Below are 24,672 nucleotides of genomic sequence, written 5' to 3' on the forward strand. Positions count from 1 at the left end.
TGTAATGATCACTAAACAAAGGATTTCCATGCAGTTCTTCCCTAAATAAACCTCACTGGAATGATTTCTGTGTTTATTTTGAAAAGCGTTTATAGGTTGGCGATATCTACACATATATAGTTAAATAATATAAATATAACCTGATGAACATATACAGTGGCGAAAGTTTAATAGTGAATGAAATCTAACTTGCATACCACACACAAATCAATAGTTTTTATGAAAATAATGCTTCACACTTTTAGGCGACGTCTGGATTTGTTCAATTATGTTGTCCAATCGATTATGAACCATCCAAGCTTCATCTTCGGTCATTTTGTACATAATGTTAAAGTCCGGATAGAAGAAGTTGTTCAACCGACGTTCACCTGAACATTCCATAAGTTTCTGTAGCATCAGCAGAAAACAGTCCGCCATATTTTTTTCACTAAAGAACTCGGGATCAGAATGATCCTTAATAAGCCAAAACGCCACGGTCTTCACAAAATACGAAGGAATACAAGTCCAACGTTCGTTTTCCTTTAAGAGTTTGACCAATTTAATAACTGGCTTCAATGCCTTCCTTTTTCTGACCAGACATTTTTCTGCGAACGGGCAATGGAGTCTCCACAAACGCGGAATGTCTTTGGTAGGAGGACTGTAAACACTCCCTTCGTTTGAAAGTGGTTTCGGCACCAAAACCCAACTCTTTGTGACTTCCTTTCCTAACAGATGATCCCAGTGTTGAACATTCTTCAAGTATTGCTCTCCAGGAAATTCGAAAACTGGCACCAAGTCCACACTGATTTCTACTAAATTGTTTGTTGTGATTAATAATGTCCTCGCTGGACCGCTGCTGGTCTTTTTAATTTTATTAAGTCCTTCAAACTCCTGAAACGGTATTTTATCCACCAGTCGTTGCATCCAACTAAGCACTTTTGTACACAGAAAATAATTTTCTGAGTCGAAGAACTCTTCGAGACCCCAATATTTGCGATGAAGCACGTTTTCGTATTTCATGTCTTTTATTGGCCTTCTTAGCTTTAAGAAAGCATACGACACCGGAGTATCGATCTCGGTTATGTTAACAATGTCAGTCCTGAAGAATGGAAGTCGAAAAACGAAGTTGAAGTCAAATTCCGTAGCTTCGGCCACCCTCAATCCTTCAAAATAGCTTCCAGTTCCGTCAGTTCTTTTGAAAAGCGCATTGAACAAGGGATCGCTTTTCATATGATCTTCAATGTACTCACGCAAATGAGTCACGATCGCACAATTCGCTTTTGCCTGATTTTTCTGCAGTTTTACCTGGTTAGCTAGAATTTCTTTTAAATAATGTTGCAACTTACTTTTAGCTCGTCGTCCCATAACTTTAAGTAACATTTTTCTCAAGGGAATATTTCCGTAATAAATAACCGCACATTAATTACTGCTACCCATCCCAAACTGTCACCTTCCTATGAACCAATAGCTGGAGACAAAAGCCACCTGTTTTTGTGCCAGCGAACCTGAAACTGAAGATAAAGATAAACTGAAACCCAAAGTTAACTCTTGGTTTCACTCTCACCTAATCGATAAATACATTTCCCTCCTCAAAAAAACGACGTTTTTTTATAACAACCTTCTATGATGGTATTTGAAAATTATTTTTTTTATTCTAATATATCCGGTGAAAAGTTCGTTTAATTTCAGTCTTTGAAATGTGCAGTAAGAAAATAAAACAATGTCACTTTCATCGTTTGACTCATCCAAGTTCACGTGATGACTTTCGGTTTCATGTTCGGCGAGCACACACACCGCATTGTATTGCGATAAATGACAATGGAATCGGGAGATAACACATTCGTCTTCTGTGTGCATTTTCGATAAACATTACTTTGGTGTTGAAGCAGAATAATGATTTTAAAAGTATTTCTATTCATAATAAATTTACGAATAATTAATTACAATAGGTCGATAACAAATACGCAAAATAAAGGAAGAAATCATACACTTGTATTTGAAAACAAACAAAATATTGTTAATACGTAAAATAGAAATACTTTTTGTTTTCTAGATAAAAGTTACCTAATATTAAAAATAAATCGACGTAACAACAACAAGAATTAAATATAAGACGGATGTAACATGCTAATTGATGATAACAGATGGCGCCACTTTAACTTGGGTGAAAGAAAATTATGGATTTTTTTATTTCATTTTTTAGATTTATTTGTGTTGCAGTTGTACGTATATCAGCATATATAAAGTAATATAAAACGAAATGACTATAATGTAACCTATAGAAATTAAATTCATTAGCATCTTACTAAGTGCGCTTGCTTTGAATTTATATCTGCACAATTTAAACACAGTCAATTTATTCTCTTGTCGGAGTTTTCCCTGCAATCATGTGATGGATTTTGGTTTCCTGAGCAATAAATTGGGCAAATACAGCAATAACAATCAAGGAAACTCAAGCGATGACAAACAAGGAAAAGACAGGCAATGAGAATCAAGGAAAATGAGTAGCTGCAGTATTCAACAACAAATACAAGGCTAATCTTGTTGAATGGCAGCCAATATCAAGTAGAGTGAATGTGGGCAAATGTCAGAATGGGGAACTGGACAATGAGACTTATTTGTGCCTATGGTCTCTCAGAAATTTGTACAAGGAAAAGGAAAATTTGGTCCTTGTTGGGATCTAAATAGCAAAGTAGGAAATGATTGTGAGACATACAAAAATATTTTGGGAAAATTTGGAGAAAAGAGCAAAGTTAATAATAATGGCAAATGCCTGTTGGATTTCTGCTCAGGACATGGACTGGTTATTAATAACACCATATTCCAACAAAAAATGTGCACAAATTCACGAAGAGAGAAGAGGCTAGGAATAAGAATAAGAATGATGTTTTCTCCCTGGTGCAGGTCACCAGAGTGTACAGAGGATTTGAAATTGGTAGTGATCAGTATTTAGTCTTGAGCAGGATAAAATTGAATCTCATATTTAAAAGAAGAATACGTAAGTTTAAAGCGAATATACTTGAGCAGCTCTCAGATGTGAACTGCAGACTATAATACACAAACATCATTGAAGAAAAAATGAAATAGTTTAAGAACAGGAACCAAACCTGGGAGATTCATTGGCAAATCCTGAAAAACACATTGATTAACTCAGCCAGAGAGGTATGTGGTGAGGTTGTGTGGAAGGAGAGAAAAATCAGAACTGCATGGTGTACACAGGAAGTTAAAGAGGCAGTGAAGGAAAAGAAGAACGTACATGAAACGTTCCTAGTGAATGAGTCAGCTTGTGTTCTTAGAGAATAAAGAGACACATAAGAAAGCTAAACAGTGTGTAAAACAAGCTAAACAAAAGTCATGGAAAGAGTTTGATAAGAACATGGAAAATAAATATCAGGACGGTGGCATAATATTCTGGAGATTGTTGAAGAAGCTCAGAATAGGAGGGAAGAGTGCTGTAAAAAGAATTAGAGATGATAATAAAGGTGACATGAAACGTGGAAAAAAGATATCCTAGAAGTATGGAGTAAATACTTCAAAAAATTGCTAAATGAAACCAACTGTGACAGCACAGTACTAAAAAACATTGACCAGGCATGCAATCAGGATACATATTCATAGTTGAAGTAGAAAAAGCCATCAAAGGTTTGAAATATGGAAAAGCAGCCGGAGTAGATGATATTCGACTAGGAATGCTCAAGTATGGAGGTATAACCTCGTACAGTGGCTGCACAGCACAGCTTAGAAGCCTGGACGGATGGACGAATTCCAGATGATTGAAGTAGAGCTCGCCTTATAACCATATATAAAAAGAGAAATAAAAGTTAATGTGAGAATTGCAGAGGTATTTCTCTACTGACTGTTCCTGGTAAGATATATGCAAGTATTCTCGAGAAACAGTTGAGAAAGATTGTTGAAGGGAAGCTTTGTGAAGAAAACGCTGATTTAGGCCATATAGAGGCTGTCAGGATCAGATCTTCACTTTACGACAAATAGTTGAAAAGTCATGGGAATATAACAGAGATCTGTATTTAAATTTTGTCGATCTGGAAAAGGCATATGACAAGGTGCCAAGAGAGAATATATTTAAAATGCTACAGTTATATTGGTGTCAATGGGGCATTATATCAAGCAGTACTTGTCTTTAATTCAGTTGTGATTCAGCAGTTAGAATAGAACGAAGTACACGAAGATGGTTCGATGTTAAATCTGGTGTCAGACAAGGATGAACATTATCCCCTCTGTTATTCATTATCTATATGGATAACATTATGAAGACAAGTGGTATTAATCCTGATATCAAAACTGGAGCTGTTAATCTGAGCTCTTTGCTTTATGTGGACGATGTTATAGTTATAAATCAGTCCGGTACAAGTCTGCAAGATTCCCTGAGTAAATTGATTAACTGTTGTGATAGATATGGTATAAAGGTCAGCAATAACAAGGCAAAGTAAATGGAAATAGATAGAAGCATTGCAATGATCAACTTCGTTGTGAATAGTGAACCAATAGGCACGATTTTTCGTAAAGATGGTAATATTAAATAGGGAAGTACACAACATAATCAAGAAAGCTGGAATGGTAGCTAGCAAAGTGAATAATGTATATGGAATGAGAGAGAAATTAGCCAAAACACTAAATTAGTTGTACCAAGACATTATTCAAACCAATTTTAACTAATGAATCTGAGATTTGGGTTAGAAATAAAACACTTGACCAAAGACTAGAGACCACAGATATGAGAGTGCTGAGAAAGATCAGGGAATGAACAGATGCCATCAATATGAATATTATTATTATTTTTATTATTATTACGAGAGTGTTCCAGGGACTCAGAGACTCATCGAGGGAGGCCACATACTACACACACCAGCTATCATACTTATTCTTGAATCTATTCACACTGCTTGCACTCACAACATCCAATGGCAATCGATTCCAATCACGCACTATCCTCTGAGCGAAAATCTGGCGGCCCTTACACTCTTCTTGGCAGCCTTCATTCTCAGCTTCCTAGGATGCTCTCTCTCATCCTTTCCCCACCCTCCATAAATTGAAAAATCTCATCAATTGAAATCTTGTAAGATCCTTTCAGCAGTTTGTAAGTCCCAATCATATCACCCTTCTTTCTTCTGTTTGCTAGTTTCAGCAATCTACAAATTCTAAACATGTTTTCATAATCAGTATTCCACAATCCTGATATCATTTTTAACACTCGCCTTTGTACTCTCTCCAATATATCAGAATCACATCGGAAACCAGGAGACTAGACCTGCGCACAATAGTCCAAATGAGGTCTTATCAAAGCCTTGTAAAGAGGGCAAAATAATATCCTTATCTTTACATGTGAACGTTCGTCAGCATTGCAATTATCTTTGGAGTTGTATTTGCAATCTTTGCCACATGGTCCCTGAACTTCAACTTCCTATCTATTAGCACTCCAAGATCCCTAGCCTCATCAGTTTCTTCTAGCGTAATCCCACCAATATAACACGACATTGGATAGGTAATCATGACGAAGTGAATCACTTTACCTTTACTGACATTGAACTGACACCCATTTTCCCATGCCCACAATTCCAGCATATTCAAATGATTCTGCAAAAACTGCATATCAGCAGCATTCCTAATTATCCTAATCTTTGAATCACCAGCAAATAACTGTATGTCGCTTGTGAAATCCTTCCCAATATCATTAATGTACAGATTAATTATATCAGTGGACCAAGCACTGACCCTTGTGGTACACAACTTGTTACCTTAAACTTTGCAGACACAGATTCCCCATATACCACTTTTCGATATCTGTCAGTCAGCCATCCTCTTATCCATGCTAATGTTGTATACCCCAAACCCATTTTCTCCAGTTTATGCAGCAGTCTGTCATGTATTCTGTCAAAAGCTTTAGAAAAATCCAAAAGTATCATGAGGAATCCATTCCCATTGTCTAGTTCAATGGTAACATTGTCAAAAATGTGAGCAAGTTGCTAAAACATGATCTTCCCTTAGTAAACCCATGTTATTCATTGCAAAGGAGATTCATTGTCAACCCATTTCTGAATGCGACCCCTAACTAATTTTTCTAAAATCTTCACCACCCCTCCTGAGATACTAATTGGCCGATTGTTTTATACACCAGTCTTTGCACAACCCCTTGTGCAATGGAATTACCATACATTCCTGCGGAATCTTCCCTGGTCTGAGACTCATATTAAAAATCCTGGTCAAAGGAATGATCAATTCAGCTGAACACACTTTTAGCACGCTTGCTAATATTCCATCAGTCCCTATTGCTAAATTCTTATTCCGTTTGTGCAACAGTTCTAATACGTAGGCCTCACACACCTGCGTTTCTTGATCAAGTGAAGAAGTAAGTGAGTTCAGTGTTGCGTTCACCAGGTTGATAGCTTTTTACGAAATGGGCACTCATTAACTGAACAAGCTCTTTTTCATTATATTTTATTGTATTTTATTATACGATACATAATGCTATAAGAAAATAACTTGACATTGTCAGCATCCATGAATGTGTTAGCAGAGCTTATCTCAGGTGGTATGGTCACTTAAACAGAATGGGAGAAGAAAGATTAGCAAAACAAGTGTTCTCTGCCAGGGTGGCAGCAAAACGACCCAGAGGAAGACCAAGATATAGGTGGATTGATACTTACAAAGTGCCTTAGACGATAGAATTATAAGATCTTATAATGTTGGAGTCTTGACAAATAACAGACTGATTTGGTGGAAAATTGTAGATAAGAAGGTAGTAATGATGTAAAATTTTCATGTAGTACTATCATATCCTGTACACCCCTTGATGGTACATGGCAGGAATTTGATGATGATGATAGCAACAAATACTTGCATCAAATCCAGCGAAACATTTAACCACCACTGAGCAAAATCATTGTACATTAGCTTGCAGTATACTCGTATGTTGCATATACTGTAAGCCTTAGTAACGAGTTTTATAGTTTGTATTTTTATGTTTTTCATTAAAACACACAAAAAAAATGTATTTCATGAAAACAACTCAAGCCTGAAGTAATGTGAGTTCTGGTGAGATATTGAATACTTACGAAAGGAATACAAATAAAATAGTTGGAATTCCAAAATCTCGTAGGACTAACGTTAGTGATATTAGCAGATCACATTCTGTGCATATTTGAAAAAATATTTAACCAATAAGATAATAATTAGCCTTTTGAGGTGACAACTGCAACACCGACTTCGGTGACATTGCGAGAAAAAAACAATAATGACTTTCACTCATCTCATAAACGTACATCACGCAAACCCCCCCCCCCCCCCCACCCCCCCCCCCCCCCACCCCCCCCCCCCCCCACCCCCCCCCCCCCCCACCCCCCCCCCCCCCCACCCCCCCCCCCCCCCACCCCCCCCCCCCCCCACCCCCCCCCCCCCCCACCCCCCCCCCCCCCCACCCCCCCCCCCCCCCACCCCCCCCCCCCCCCACCCCCCCCCCCCCCCACCCCCCCCCCCCCCCACCCCCCCCCCCCCCCACCCCCCCCCCCCCCCACCCCCCCCCCCCCCCACCCCCCCCCCCCCCCACCCCCCCCCCCCCCCACCCCCCCCCCCCCCCACCCCCCCCCCCCCCCACCCCCCCCCCCCCCCACCCCCCCCCCCCCCCACCCCCCCCCCCCCCCACCCCCCCCCCCCCCCACCCCCCCCCCCCCCCACCCCCCCCCCCCCCCACCCCCCCCCCCCCCCACCCCCCCCCCCCCCCACCCCCCCCCCCCCCCACCCCCCCCCCCCCCCACCCCCCCCCCCCCCCACCCATTAAATTTTACTCGAAACTGAAAACTAAACGAAATAGCTTGCAGTAATAGATAATGTGTGGGATTTTGATATTACAAATAAATAATAAATTAAAAAAAAACCCGTGATATTTGCTAATACCGAAACTACTGCTTTAGTTTAGTCTTAAATGGTTTTCTTTTGTTTTGGTGTTGTTCAATGTCAGTTTCATGAATTTAAGGAGAAAAGTAACTTTCCAAGATGAAAGTCACCGCTTTTGTTTTTTTATACAGTTGACGTCAATAATTTTATTCGGAATTTAGTTAATTTTGCCTATAAAACGTTAGGCTTTAATAGGCAATATTAATAATTGATTATTTTTGCCGATTATTAAAATAGGCAAAATTAATTAATAATCAATTTTGCCTATATAAAAATAATAGGTAAAATTATTATTATTATTAGACTTCCAGGGATGTATGGACTCACAGGCAAACTGTACCACTCACCCACTGAAGGTTCTATGAGACCAAAATCTAGTTGTTATTCCTTTCTTAACTGCTAACTAAATTATCTCTAACGGACGTCCCTTTCTCCTCTCTCTCTCTCTCTCAATTCTCTTACATATAATGAAAAATTTATCAACCGATATCCTATATCGCCCTGTGAGAGGTTTATGGACTTCCATCATGATGTCTTTCTCTTTCTGTTGTCTACCAGTGTATAAAATCCACCCACTTTCCATCTATCCTCGTGATCTGCACCCCGTAATCCCAGTATCATCTTTGCAGTTTTTCCATAGCTTATTTGTTCTCTTCAAACCTAGGAAACCAAATCAGGACATTGTGGTCCTCGTGCGGTCGTATCATGTTTTCGTAACGATTTAAAATGACTTCCATATCCTTACAAGTCAATATTTGTTTCCGAATCGCATTTACCGTCTGAGTTATAATTGCCATTTTTGATACGTAAATCTTAAACCTCACTTATTAACATTGAATTGATAGCCATTATCGTTTGCCCGCTTCAGTCCTATTAAAGTCACCACGTAAATGGTGTATCAAGTCTGAAACATATCAACTGTCTATCTTTACTTCATCAGTAAAGTACTGAAGATCTCCTATCAGTCCCTTCCCAATATCATTAATATATATGTTATGGGCCAAGTGACTAATAGCTTATTATTCATAATGCCCGTATTAATCATTTATTCCATAATATTAAACAAAAGTGGTCTAAGCACTGATCCCTAGGGCACTCCACCGATCACATAAATCAGGTAGAAGACCCCCCCCCCCATACAACACTTTTTGATTCTCCGTCTCACCCCTTTATCTAAGCCAACCATTTTTATCCTCCAGCATATTCAGTAGACCTCCATGTGCGGTCCTATCAAATGCCTTCGCAAAGGAATTATATATCCATTCCCATTATCCAACTCATCCAAAATATTATAAAATTTGAGCCAATTGCTCAGACCTGATCTTCCTTTAGTAAACTTTGCTGTTCATTGCAAAGTTGAGTTGTTCGTTAACTCATTTCTGAGAGTTCTAATTGATTTCTACAAAATGTTCACGATCATTTCCAGAGATGTTGATAGGTTGGTAATTAGACATCTGTCTTTGCAACACCCTTGTACAATGGGAATATAGTACATTCTTTCTATTTATCTGATATATTTCCTGAGCTGATTCAAATTATACAAACATGTCAGAAGCCTAGCCATCATGTTTTCCTTTTTGGCATACGCGTTGAGAACCCATTTGTCCCTATTGCCGGATATAAACCCGATCTCATCGCACATTTTTTCTTTGGCAATTTTTTTAAAATGTCTTCTTTCTTCCTCCATTCTCTTACCATCTTCTTTTTTATGTCAAATGTTCTTGCAGCAGCACAGTTATTAGTTTGCTTTGCCATTTCAATTACCCTCATTTTAAATCGAGCTTCATGCTTTCTTCGTTTTGTAGCTGGTTCGATGATTTTAAATGATAACAATTTTATAAACCTAAAATTTTAAAAAAAATGCAAAATTAATAAATATTAAAATTGGGACTAATCACTTTTAATTAGAATAATTCGCGTAAATACTAAACCTATGCTATGCAAAAAAATAACGGATATGCATACGTATAAAAATAACGGATATAACATCAATACCGAACGTTGCATTAATACAAGAAAGATTGGGGGATTCGTCTTATACAACTGACACAAGCTTAAAACCTAAAAATAGCCAGTCGTCCTATACGCCGACATATACGGTATCAATTTATAACTAAAGATACCGTCTCAAGACGCTAATCTATTCATTTATTTCAAGCTTAATTTAACTTGATGCTTCATTTATATATTTAACTAAGTTTAGTAAATCGAGATCGTTTGAAATTTTATCTTTCTCCAAATGTTTAAGGAATTACGAGACTGCTTTGTTTTTGGTTTTAATTGATGTTATATATAATTTTCAGAATTCATATTATTTTTATGTACTGTAAATCTGTTTATATTTTAGCTCCGAGAAGTTAGACTCTAACGCCCTCAGGCTCCATAAAATATAAGTACGGCCCTACTGATATAATTTGTACTCATCTTCCTAATTTAAAACCAGTGGACAGTTTACACTCAGTTCAAGTTAATACATTCGATTCCCACTCAAGACAGGCAGTAAACCTACAATTCGTTAGTACCAGACGCAGACTCAAGTCGTGTATTTTTTAAATATAATTTTATTATTATTATTTTTTTTAATGTTTAGAAGTTAGTGGGAAGATGCCGTATTGCTGCTGTCGGCCGAAAATGTTTTTCAAACTTCCCTATATTTAGCCAGGAGAGTCGGGATTTTCAGACTATGAAAAAATAATTAAAACATAAAATTAATAAAAAAAATAAAAAAACCTTATCCCACCTATAGAAGGAGTGAATGAATGTAGTATAGAATTACAAAAAATTTTCTGGATGGGAGGCACATTAAAAAACAAATTTATAAACTCTGATTTTCACGTTTACTTAAGCCTCATATGACGGCGGTCAGACCACGTAAAAATAAATAAGTGATAGATATTGTGAATTATTGGTAAAATAAGAAATATCTAAAGTATTTCTTTAATTAATATGATTTTCAATATATCTTATTTTTCCATACGGTTTAGAATTATCTCGGAAAATCTACAAATGTTTCTTTGGCTAAGTTGCAGCGGAAAGTCAATCAAAAGAAGAAATCGATTTCATTAAAATTTTCCATCTCAAAATTCACAAACGGAGCGCTCTTCGTAAGATGGAAATGAATTGCATTTCACGCTTCATGCATTTGGCATCATTTATCTGTAAGTTGCGTGTGTCCTTCCGAAATAAAATATAGTGATCTTCCTTTATTTCATGTACTTATTACCAACACATTGTGTTGGTAATAAGTACGTGAAATAAAGCAATGTGTAGCCCCCTCTCACCATCTTGTGCCGATCTTTTCATGGAAGATCTTGAAAGTAGAATTTTATCTCAAGTAAATCCCAAATCCACAATATGGTGGAGATATGTGCATGATGACATCTTCATTGTGTGGAACCACAAAAAATATGACTTATTTCAATTCCTAAATAAGATCAACTCCTTTCACCATTCAATCAAATTCACTCTGGATCTTGAAAAAGAAAAATAACTACCTTTTCTGGATATCCTAATTAAGAAGCAAGCTAATGGTCATTTAAACCTCTCGGTTTATATAAAACCCACGAATACAGAACGTTATTTACACTTCAGCTACTCCCAACACATTTCTCAAAAACTCAGCATTGTACATATGCTAAAGAAGAGAGCTGTCCGGATTACAACAGACCAAAAAGACCTCCAAGACGAATTAACACTGATATCCAACAACTTCATCTTGAATGGCTACCCCCCGAGACTTGTTAACAAGATTCTGTTCTCTGATCCACCACGAAGACAACAAGAAGACACTCAATTTATTACCACAATAGTCATCCCATACGTGGGGACAGCCTCTAACCAGGTTGCTAAACTCCTCAAAACACATAGAATAAGAGTGACCATTAAACCTAAAGATACAATTCGAAAACTCTTAAGATCTCCAAAAGACTTCCATCCTTTCTTTAAATATGCTGGAGTGTACAATATCCCATGCTCGTGCGGTTTAAGTTACATCGGCCAAACTTCAAGAAGCCTTGAGATAAGACAGAGAGAACACATTGGATATGTCAAAAACAACAGACAAGATATATCAGGCTTATCTTCCCGTTTCTTCCCAACCAACCATGTCATTGATTGGGATAAAAGTTGTATTCCTTACATAGAAGAGGATTACCGCTCTCGTATTTTTAAAGAAGCCACAACAGTCGCTCGTTCTGTAGAAAATCTTAATAGGAACCAAGGTTTAATCTTATCCGAGATCTGGAAGACTCTAATTAGATCTCTAAACTCACAAGAAATGAACTTTAGTACCAACTATAAAACTTTCCTAAACAACAACAGGTTAAATCATGTACGCGCCACACATGTATTGTACACGTTTAGTGTTATTTTGTTATTTATAATTAGAATTCTGTTAATGCCTAGTCTGTAACATGTTTTGTTAGCTTTAATTTCTATCATCAGTCCTGTACCCTGAAGATGCCAACAGCTCAAGTTGGTGAAACTAGTTGATATTAAAATAGTTTTTTCTTAGATACTTGATCAACATTTCCCAAATAGTCAATTTACGTAAGAGATGTCTGTTAATCTCATAATATTTAAATGTTTAAAAATTATTTAATCATGTCAGTGATTTTTAGGATATTTGTACTCTTGTCGAATTATGTTCAAATATCAAATTTGAAATGCTTTTCGAGTGTTTTTCACAACAGGGTTTTCTTGGGAAATTTGAAATTCCGGAATAAAAAGGTTTGTTACTACAACTAAAATGCACAAGATGCAAAGAAAAATTGTTCTGTGAGGCTAGAAAAAGTATTCATCACGTATGTGACCGAACCTCGGTGCAAGCCACATCTGACGAGCTGAAATTCGTCTGATTTCCCAAATGCAATATTGATAATGTGTAGAATACATAATCTTATTTGAAATAACTATCGGGATTCATCAGTGCTAGAGTTAAACATAATATTTTAATATTCATTTGATCATACCATCTTTCTTATACTGTAATAAGAAGGCGAACAGATGATTCCATCAGAATCTACAGCCTCCATCACGGGTTCTCTTGACATATTTCATATTCTTTTCGCCACACCTTTGTTATATTGCTATAGAATTTACTCTGAATCTATCAGAATAAATAGCGTCTATCAGAAGCACGTGGAGAACATATTACAGATTTCGAAATGTGTGCAGTCGTAAGATGCAATAACCGTGATCTGCAGGTTCATGTTATTGGTAAAAACTGAACTCCTCAAAATGAACTGTAGAAAACGTTATCTTTCGATTGGGGATGCGAGTGCCAGCCAAGAAGTGCACAAAATGAATATGGAATTTGATCAAACGGGGATGTAGATTGAGGCAAGGTCAAGTTTCACAGACTGAGTTTCTATAGAAGGATAGCTGTGCATATATATCCCAGTAATGTTGTATTATATTATACTTTCAGTATACGTGTAAAAAAATAAGATTTTGTTTCTGGAATTTATTTGAAATTTGGACTTATGTGTAATCAAATATACTGATTAAAATCAACGATACCAAAGATATTTGGGAAATACCGTAGATCCATGAGGTTGTAGAATGATAGAAAATAACGCGGATGAATCCAACTAGTATACCAAATAAATCCAGTGGAAAAACACTGAATACGCAGTGGGATAGATTGATACATTGTGGTCAGTCGAATAGTTAGTTAATTCGCTCTCGGAAAAACAGATTGCTGGATAGAATCCCGATGACGCTATGACCGGTTGGTAAGCTATGGAATTTTAACAAAGAGCTCGCATCGTCGAGCAAAAAAAAAAAAAGGCCTAACTTAGCCCTTATAATACTTATATTGCGACTTTGTAGAGCTTCTGACAGATATGATAATTACTGAAGGATATCAATCATTAATACCAGATCTTTTAAAAATTCAAAATTGAGAAGTCGGTTTAAAAATCCCTTATATTTATCGTTTGAGGCAAAATGCTTGCATAAAGCTGGATACTTTCCCTACAAAGCAAGGAGCCGTTCATATACTGCACGCTTCCCATCATGGTCCAAACACATGGCCGATTTTTAAATTTCGATACCAAGGTCTTTTGCAATCGTATTTAATTCTCGTTGATTTTTTGGTGATTGATGATAAAAAGCATATAATTTATCCATAAATATTTGAAAATGATTTATTTCTTTAATGTTTTTTATCGAATCGTCTAATGCTAAGTGTAAACGATGAGCGCAATGCCAAATCACAACGTTGGGATACTTTTGTAGAAGTTTGATTGCAACACCTGATTTGTTCCCTGACATTACACTAGCTCCATCAGAACAAATGCAATGAAATGATTTTTTATATAGCTATCAGAAAATCCATATGAATTTAAAGTAGCATGCATACATTCCACGGTGGTATTTTCTAGTTCTAGAAGATTATTAAACAAGAACAAGGGGCTCGCAAATTTGAGAAAAATTTAACAAAGGGATCGCGGAGCCCCCGAGAGCCCCTTATAGCTCACCACCGTTCTATTTCAGGTTGGAGATACATTTAATTTTCCAGGTTTAAGACCAACGCACAGCTATTAACCACACTACCGGACAAGTGATGTCAAGGTTATCATGGATGCGAAATGCATGTAAAAATTGTAATACCACTGATATTACATTGAAATATATGATGGATACGAAACGTATGAGGATACGTATTTTATCGATAATTGACGGTAAGGTGGTTAATGAAATGAATTGGTTTCGGATAACATAAGATAAATATATAAAAATAGAAAAAAAATATTAAGACTTAATTTTCCAGAATTTCATACTCATTTATTTCTTCATTTCCTAGATCTCCAACAGAGTGAAATATTTCTTCTTCATTCAAGAAAACCGTTACAGTATTCAGATAATACTGAAATATTTCCTAATTTTCAACTAAAGAATATATTGCCATACTTCATAAAAGTCTCTAGAGCAGGGGTGGGAAACATTTTAGACCATTGACCCCTTCATGGAACCCTTGATCCCTCATCAACCCCATTTTAAAATAATAATTCCTTTACCCTTTTACTTCAGTACTGCTTCTCGATAAGAAATATTATAAAGAAATTTATAAAGAACATCAAAAATTTGTTTTTTTGCCTGTTTACTAGGTGGCACTCAAAATCATTTTAGATGCTTATTGACCCCCTTTTGACCCTAGAGATGTATATACCCTCAGGGGTCAATGTGGCTATCCAAGTGCACAATACGGTTTTTTGCAAGTGACAGTTCTACTTTTGTTACTGATACTGGTAAACATAATACTTAAATGGCGGCAGAGAATTGCTTTCTTACATATTTTATTAAATGTAGGTTTAAAGTTAGTAAATACAGCATAAACAGATAGGTGGTCTAGCTATTGTGTTGTGCAAAAATCCATTTGTTTAATTCATCAAGAAATGTAAAATGCTCAAATTGGGCGATCTGTAGATTGCTTTTAATATCAAGGAATTCTCTTGTTTGATATTTTTATTCGACATATATTTTACCATATTCTAATTTACAGTTTATATTTGTTACATCTAATTTATACTTGCTAAATATCATTATACCACAGTCTCGTTTAGTTTGCGTACAATTGCTGAAGGTTTGCCATTTGGTAACTAGTTGCCTCTTCGTTTGTTGTGGACACATCTATTAACACTAAATATCTATGGTGTCTATCTATATCTTCCTTCAGATGAGATTGCTGAGTCAGCCAGCAGTTCCGAATGCTCCTGATATTGATATGGAGAAGAGATAGTACTCGATATGGAGTTTAGCATGTGGTAGCTGTCATAACCCGAGGTAATTATATCTCTTTGGTGGAATTTTTTGCTGTCTCTTACCCAATATAAACTGGTAGTTTTTTCTGTTTTTACTTTCCTAGTATGGTAGAATATTTTCTAATACTATGGTGTTATGTACTCGGACAGGTCAGATTGGGGTATGGTCGTGAGTTCAATTCAGATCATTGACTTGTGGTTTTCTTCCTGCTAGATTTTATCTGGTTGTTTTGTCGAGCTGTTAATCAGTCGCACTACGATGGGGAGAGGTCGGGGAAAACGTTCTTTTATGTTCGCAAATTGTATAAAATGCGTTACGAGGTGTTTCTGTCCCAATTTCCATAAAGGAGGAAAATACATGGAATTTCTCTTGACGTTGAATTATAGTTTTCTATTAAATCTATGGAGAAAACTATCTTTTTTGAGATATAGAAATTCTCCATAGAGTGCAACGATATTGCAGGAGAAACTTCTACATTATAATTTTCTCTAAGAATAGAGAGAAACATGTAGAAAACAGACGAAGTGAAACAAAGCTTGGAAAGCAATAAAATATTTAAAATCATGTGGTTTACATATAATAATTCGCAAATAATATGCAACTTCGATATCGCGAAATGTAAACATTATCTAATTGATTTCATTATTTACAACATTGTTAAGTATATTACATTAATATAATTCATGTCATTACAAATGTCTAGGTTATCAAAATCATTGATATGTGGAAATTCAGCATTACAAATTTTTGCAAGTGTATATACCTGAACATACAGGTGGATAATTAATCAATTAGATTAATGCAATCAGATGTTTTAATTCGTCTAAAATATCTTAGAGACATTTTTAAAATATAAACGCGTACGCGGATTAAAACTGACACTTAACTAAATTGATTAAATCAAAGAGTGTTAATGATATTCATAAAAAATAAAACCACAGGACTCAGAACATATACTAACTTTATTTTTAATGGAAACAAAAATCTTTCATAGAGTATTGCAAATTATTTCACAGAATTTCAAAATGTAATATCAACGTATATTTCTAATATTTTGCTGATATATATTAAACAGAAAGTTCTTTCTTCCTTATCAGCTATGAAGTGCAGGATCGGCAATGATCTGAAAGGTTTTTCTTAGCCTTTTCCACGAAAATTATGATTTCTTTTATGAATCCTTAAATCTCAAGGAAGTATTTATATGAAAGTGTTTCTTTCGGGTTCCATTCTGTTGACAATTCTCCATTGTGAAACATGAAGGCATTTTGAAAACTACTCTGTTCTGGAAATTACTTTGCACAGATTGTAAAGATATGAATAATCAACCATTCCCTTATATCTTTCTGAGAATACATTGAATTCTTTCTTCCTGAGAATACGTTTCCAGGAATATATCAGTTTAGTACTAAACGTTCTTTTTGGAGAATTAAAAAGATGTCCCAATCGAAGAAATTTTCTAATATCTGAATCTTTAGTGCTTCTTAAGATTGCTGGTTTTTATTTTTTTCACGTGTACCGATTAACACCAGTAAGAATCTTCAATTGCTTTTTGAGATTGCATTTTTCTGAACATTTCTCTTCACATACTTGAAATTGAAGGGTTTCTCACGAGTATGAAACTTCTAGTGCTTTTCTGTGATAGGAACTTTCGGAAAATGTCTTTTCACATACATCACAAGTGAAGGTTTTCTCATGGGTATGAACGTTCAAGTGCCGTTTCAGATTGCTGCTTTGAGAAATTTTCCTTTCTCAGAAAAGTGTAAGGTTTCTCACGAGTGTGAACTCTTAAGTGTTATTTGAGATTATATCTTGGAGAAAATGCAATCTCAAAAAGTGAACACCTCTTTTCACGTACTTCACTTGTGAAGAGATGTTCACCAGTATGAACCTTTAAGTGCTTTATCAGAATACTTCTTTGTAAAAAATTCTTTTCACAGACTTAAAAAATGAAGTTGACGAGTATGACATGAAAAATGTTCAGAGTATGAAACCTTAAGTCCCATTTGAGATAATCTCTTCGCAAACATTTCTTGCAACATACTTCGCAACTGAAGGACTGTTCACGACTATGAAACTTTAATGCCTTTTCAGAGTACTTCTTTGCGAAAATTTCTTTTCACAGACTTCACAGATGAAAGGTTGTTCACGAGTATGTACCTTTAAGTGCTCTTTGAGATTATGTCTTCGCGAAATTTTCTTTTCACAGACTTCACAAATGAAAGGCCGTTCACGAGTATGAACCTTTAAGTGTTCTTTGAGACTTCTTCTTTGCGAAAATTTCTTTTCACAGACTTCACAAATGAAAGGTTGTTCACCAGTATGAACCTTTAAGTGTTCTTTGAGACTACTTCTTTGCGAAAATTTCTTTTCACAGACTTCACAGATGAAAGGTTGTTCACGAGTATGTACCTTTAAGTGCTCTTTGAGATTATGTCTTCGCGAAAATTTCTTTTCACAGACTTCACAAATGAAAGGCTGTTCACCAGTATGAACCTTTAAGTGTTCTTTGAGACTACTTCTTTGCATAAATTTCTTTTCACAGACTTCACAAATGAAAGGTTGTTCACCAGTATGAATCTTTAAGTGTTCCTTGAGACTTCTTCTTTGCGAAAATTTCTTTTCACAGACTTCACAAATGAAAGGCTGTTCACGAGTATGAACCTTTAAGTGTTCTTTGAGACTATTTGTTTGCGAAAATTTCTTTTCACAGACTTCACAAATGAAAGGTTGTTCACGAGTATGAACCTTTACGTGTTCTTTGAGACTACCTCTTTGCGAAAATTTCTTTTCACAGACTTCACAAATGAAAGGTTGTTCACGAGTATGAACCTTTAAGTGCTCTTTGAGGTGACTTTTTTGTGAAAATTTCTTTTCACAGACTTCACAAGGGTAGGGTTTCTCTTGAGTGTGCACCCTCAAGTGAGTTTTTAAACGGTTGCTTCGTAAAAATTTCTTTCCACATATTTCACAATAGTAAGATTTCTCATGAGTATGAATTCTCATATGAATTGTATGAGAACGTTTAAATTCAAATATTTTCTCACAGATTTCACACACGAAGGACATTTCTCGAATGTGAACCTTTAAATAACGAATAGCGGTACTTTTTTTTATAAAAGTGTCTTCATATAGATTGACCTTTGAATGTTTCTCCTGAGCCTGAAACTCAATGTCGCCTCTGAGGCAGCGCTTTATTACATTGCTTTCAACAGTCTTCGCACGAAGTTTTCTGAGAAATAATTGCCTTCAGTCTAAGACGGTGTTCTGAAGAAATTTCTTCAGATACACACGAAAATGTTCGACCTATCTAGTAATAACTGAAGGTTTTTAGCCTAGTATAATATAAACTTTCACCATGTACTCTGTGTGATGAATGAAGTACTTTATTTTTAATGTTCTCGCCGATTGAGCAACAACTGTCTTATTTAAATTCTAATTTTAGGAATCTGCTCTTCATCTGTAAGATATTTCTATATAATTTCAGAACGTTTTGTGATTTAGCGACTAATTTCTACGCATGAAACTGGTCCTATTCCTCGAATGGTCCTTATTCTTAAACTCCAATGTCGTTTTTCGGACAGACTTCCGCGTAAATCTCGTAAAGATGTTAATTTTACTATAAAATGGTTTCTAAATTTAATTAGTGAAAAATTTTAAATATAAAAATATTTTATAATTTAGTTCATAATGAAAACTAGATTTCTGAATTATTTTGAATCGCATCCTTTCCAGAAAGCCAGTAAATTGGTGATTAAAATTTATGTTCTCAAATCACACTTTTCATCTAATAGTTTACCAGCGAAGAAAACCTACGTGATATTAGTAATACAAAACGTAATATAATAAACTGAGCTTTGTTTTTCCTAGGGGCAATAATTCGGTCATAAAACTTAATACGACTCACGGAAAGCTTATAAAATAAGAAATTTTTAAAAATATCCATATGTCTTTATTACTGTTACTGGAACGTGTTCTTCTGCTAGCTTTTACTCTTTGCGAGATAAAAAAACTGGAGGTTTTCAAGAAAAACAAACAAAAAACTTTGCCATCTATTTGGACTGCCTAAGTCGTTTATAAACGTTCATTCACATTCTAGAGGAGATTCCAACCAAATAGCAATGCTGATTTTGAGTAAACGAATTTCCTAAGAAAATATAACCTTCTCACGACTAGTCTGATAAATTAAGACAGGAACCTGATTAATATTCTTTTATCATTTATATATGTAAATAATATTATAATTATATCCATAATATTTACATGCACAGTACAAACAATTACATACATACAAATAACCTCTTGAAATGCATGTCTTGTATGTGAATGTGTGTGTGTGTGTGTGCAATCAAACAGAACAAATTGCTAATATATTCACTCGCGTAACAGAAAAGTTTCGACTGTAACAACGAGAACTACATCTATTGTTTATTGATCTGGAGAAAGCATACGATAGAGTGCCAAGACAGGAAGTCTGAAGGTGTCTGAGGGTGAAGGTACCGGATAAATATGTCAGGTTGGTGCAGGAGATGTACAGAAATATGAAGACAATAGTTCGGACCTGTCTAGGACAGACAGAACGTTTTCAAGTAACAGTTGGCTTGCTTCAAAGGTCAGCATTAAGTCCGTTTCTGTTTAATATTGTGATGGAGATGGTGACGAAGTAGGTGAGAGATGAAGCGCCTTGGACAATGCATGCAGAGGACATGTTGCTTTGTGCCGATTCAAGAGAAGAAGTGGCTGCAAAACTGGAAATATGGAGGAAAGTACTGGAAGAGAGAGGTATGAGACTGAGTAAAAGTAACACAGAGTGTGTGTTGCAAAGTGGACGATGGCCAGAAAACAGATCTGTAGCTGGAAGGAATTGTCATCAGGAAGTCGAGGGACTTTAGATACTTAGGTTCAACAGTGAAAGAAGGTAGAGGGGCTGTAAAGGAAGTGGGATGCAGGATACGAACGGGTTGGAGGAACTGGAGAGAGATGGCAATCTGAAAGACAAAATCTATCGGACAGTAGTGAAGCCAGCTATGATGTAAGCTATGTAAACTGTGGCCCTGAGGTAAAATAACATCAACAGGAGTGAGGTAGCAGAGATGAGAATGCTTAGGTGGATGTACGGTGTGACCAGAAAGGATCGTCTGAGAAATGATTATGTGAGGGGAACAGTGAATGTTACGAACTTAGGAGCGAAGATACAGGAGGCAAGGTTGAGATGGTTTGGTCATGTGATGAGGATGAGGGATGAATATATGGGAAGAAAGGTCATGCAGATCGATGTGCAAAGAAGGAGGAAGCCTGGGTGGCCAAAGGAGAGATTGAGGCAGCTGGTAGAAGAAGACTTGAGGATGAAGATCTTGGATGTGGCAACAGCCCAAGACAGGAGGATGTGGAGGAGACTCATCATTAACAGCGACCCCACTTAAGTGGGACAAGCTGCAGAAGACGAAGAAGAAGCAGAAGAATATATCTCCGGCAATGAATTAAACTGAACACCTCTCATTAAAAGAACGCAACAATTTCAAATGACAGTACAACCACTATGGCAACACAATAAAAATTCCAGAAAAACCGCGTAGTGTTAAAAGAGCACACACGAAATCTGGTAGGGATTTACATTCTAGAGAGAGAGAGGTAGAGAGAGAGAGAGAGAGATGGGAAAATAAGTTGAAATAAGCTGTGTGAAGGCGTGTACTGGAGAAACAGGAAAGAAGAGCCGATCAAGGGCCTCAAGAAGCGGCTATCCAGAACGTTAGTAATAAGTTACCAAAATGTGCGATCCAGACACTGGCAGAAGAAATAACCAAATCTTGTGGGATGAATTGAAAACATCCAAAAAGGGTTCAACAACAAAAGAATTCTTGCCAAATATCAGAAGCGGACTCTGGCTGAAAATACAAGCCATGTCTCAGGGCTTAACCACGCTACTAACAAGACATGAAAAATTATACATTATCTAAATACATTTCATATTCTGCAATCGCCATTTTGCTTCTGTTGTCCACACATTCAAGAGATTGTTGATCAGTAACTCTATGACCGTGATCAATTGGACTCGATCCGTACGTCCCCAACACAACACATCATCATTTCTGGAGGCGAATGGCCAGCAGTAATCAAATTTATTTAATTTTGGCTAAAGCATCAACTTCCAATCGTTGTAAATTAATGTACAACTCATATTGTTTGGATTAATGTAAATTATTTACATATAAAATTAGATAAATGTAAATAAGGTATATGTAAGCATGAATGTTAACATGTGAATACGTGTATAGATCTTTTAAAATATATATTAATATAAATATTAATACATAAATATCAATGTAGATGTTAATCAGTTACTTAGAAGCTACATGTAATATGCTCATTGTGTGCAGTGCGCACGCACGTACGCACGCACACACACATGAAATGTAAGATACATCAACAAAATATCTGACTTCGATGCCTAATAGCCATCAACAAAAGATAAACGCCTAATATCCATATGAGTAATATAAGGTTATACGCGCCCCGATGAAATTTTAAGTTGAGCGCCCCTTACTTTTTATTTAAAATGTACTTAAAATTTAAAGGTTAAAAAAATCAAAACATAGTTTTATGCAAAATTGTGTACTTTGAGAAATACATATATTAAGCACCGAACAAAACTGAATCATAATTATTGAAGTGGACACTCTACAAATAATAATAATAATAAAAATCTGTTTCGTTTTTCAACTGTGAGTTCATTTGAAATACTACTGAATATAATTTAGCGATATTTTAAAATTAACCTTGAACTAAGAATGTAATGCAATTTAAAGTGTTGTTCACAAAGAGCAGTAGAATATCTAAATCTGTAAGCATATTTCACATTTTCTAGGCAATGTATGCTGTTATTACATTATGGTAGGGAGGTCACTACCCAGACCGGTTTCAGCCTTTTTTGAGGCTTCATCAGTGAGTAGCTAAACCTAATACCGAAGTGTATAGCGAAAAGAACTTATGGACTCTGCGATGCGAATTTCCAAACAGGTGCAACCATTAAGTTACTTAAGTATAAAGAGCTAATAAGCTTCATTTCGGCAATGAAAACATTATTTAAATTAAGGGGATATTAATGTAATAACAGCATACATTTCCTAGGAAATGTGTTTATACATTATGGAAAATACCTAAGAATAGCGATCAGAATTTACCGACTTTGCTGCGAGACTTCCGGTATTGCACTCGTGCTAGGATCACTTGCATTGGCTAACGCTAGTGTCGCCGATACTTTATAGTTTACTATATTCGGCATGAAACTCTCTGATTCCAATCTTTAAGTTTCTTATTCGGTTTTAAAACTGTGTGTGATTTAATACTCCCTTAATTTAAATAATGTCTACCTTTGTTTCCTTCACTATAGCCTTGCTATAGTCAAGGAAATCTGTAGATCATGTGAAACTGTGGAATGTGTTAAGAACAATGGGAGTCCCAGAGCATTTCATTATCCTTCTCAGAAATCTTTATTATGAACAAGAAGCTACTTTCCGAACAGATCTTGGAGAAACTGAGTATTTCACAATAGGTAAAGGGGTGCGACAAGGATGTACTTTATTATGCTCGTATTTTATCTCCGCACCTGTTTAACTTGTACAGCGAATACATTTTAAGAATGGCAGGGCTGGAAGAGTCTTCATTTGGAATTAAAATTGGTGGTAAAATATTAATAATTTGAAGTATGCAGATGATACTACCTTGTTAGCAGAATGCAAAGAAGATTTGAAGGAACTTATTATGAAAGTTAAAGAAGAAAGCGCTAAATATGGTCTTAAGCTTAATCTCAAAAAGACAAACGTTATGGCAACATGTGAACTAAGGAAGTCACCACTTCTACTTTCCCGGTAGCCAAAACTTAAAATATGACAAACATAGTTGAAAAAAGAAAATATATGTAAAAGAGATGGTAGTTCTGGTAGGTACTAATAATTTAAGTAGTGACAAATATAGCATGAGAGAAGATATAAAAGGTCTGTTGGAAGAAGCTAGAAAGAAAGAACTGAGAGAGTAAAAATTGCAGAATTACTACGCAGATATGACAGCATTGATTAGGAAGGGCGATGATAGCAAATGATTTCACGCGCAGGCTGTGTAGAAGAAATGAATGCAAGTTTCTAGATGTGTGTGGGTGTGTTTGATGGCATTAAAACTTCTATAAGAAGGATGGCTTGCACTTGAATTCATGTAGAATCAGAAGCCTGGAGAATTACTTCTTGGTATGATACTTAATGCGTAGAGTCCGAGAAATAATTAGATCATGAAAGTTGAATGTCTTCGAACATTGTTATGCATATAGCGAAAGGGGGAGGGGGGATATGCTTTGGGTTCGTTCGGACCTTTCAGTATATCTGGGGAGGGGAAAAGGGCAAGGCCAAATAGATTGCTTATGTAATTATAAGAATAAGCTAGGTGGTAATTTATTATGTCTATACACGAATGCCATGTGACCTAAGATTGTTGGTATTAATGAAACCTTGCTCTCAGAATCAGATATGGTAAGTGGGATCGAGTGTGATGGGGATGCTATTTTTACGAATGACAGAAGAGATACGAGAGGAGGAGAAGTAGTACTAATTATATCAGATGACTTAAGTGCAGTTAGGGTAGAAACACAAGAAAACAATGTTAGTAAAAATGTTCTTTGTAGTGGTGAGTTTGAGTCCATCTGGTGTGAAGTGGGGTTAACAAAATATAATATATGGTGGTATGTTGCTACAGAACTGGAGGCTGTTTCGGGGGAGAAGAAAAAAAGCATCGCCAATTTAGCCTTCTGGGTACCAAACGAATGATCATTATGGGTGACTTTAAATTTCTAAACATTGATTGGGTAGAACAGAAATCTCATGATAAGAAAGAAGAGGAATTACAACTTTCTCAAGCAACATGTGAAAAAAGCAACTCAAATTCAAAGAGTGTTGGATTTGCTCATAGCGTTAGAGGTGGGGATCTCAGTCAAGAATGTCGCTATTTTACGACCAATTGGTGACAGTGATC

General features: G+C 36.2%; 1 protein-coding gene across 1 annotated transcript; it reads right to left on the bottom strand.

Moving 5' to 3' along the window:
* Positions 1-207: 207 nt before the first annotated feature.
* Positions 208-1,359, bottom strand: LOC150098512 (cyclic GMP-AMP synthase-like receptor). Its single transcript, XM_090405249.1, has one exon. The coding sequence runs from the start codon at positions 1,357-1,359 to the stop codon at positions 208-210; it is 1,152 nt and encodes a 383-aa protein (XP_090261375.1).
* Between the last annotated feature and the right edge of the window lie 23,313 nt (positions 1,360-24,672).

This window comes from Typopeltis vanoorti, chromosome 15 (assembly GCF_054136105.1).
Source record: "Typopeltis vanoorti isolate ZY-2024b chromosome 15, IOZ_Tvanoo_1.0, whole genome shotgun sequence".
Lineage (NCBI taxonomy): Eukaryota > Metazoa > Arthropoda > Arachnida > Uropygi > Thelyphonidae > Typopeltis > Typopeltis vanoorti.

Excerpts from the sequence above, each read along its gene's own strand:
- LOC150098512 (XM_090405249.1), bottom strand. The coding sequence starts at position 1,359 with ATGTTACTTAAAGTTATGGGACGACGAGCTAAAAGTAAGTTGCAACAT.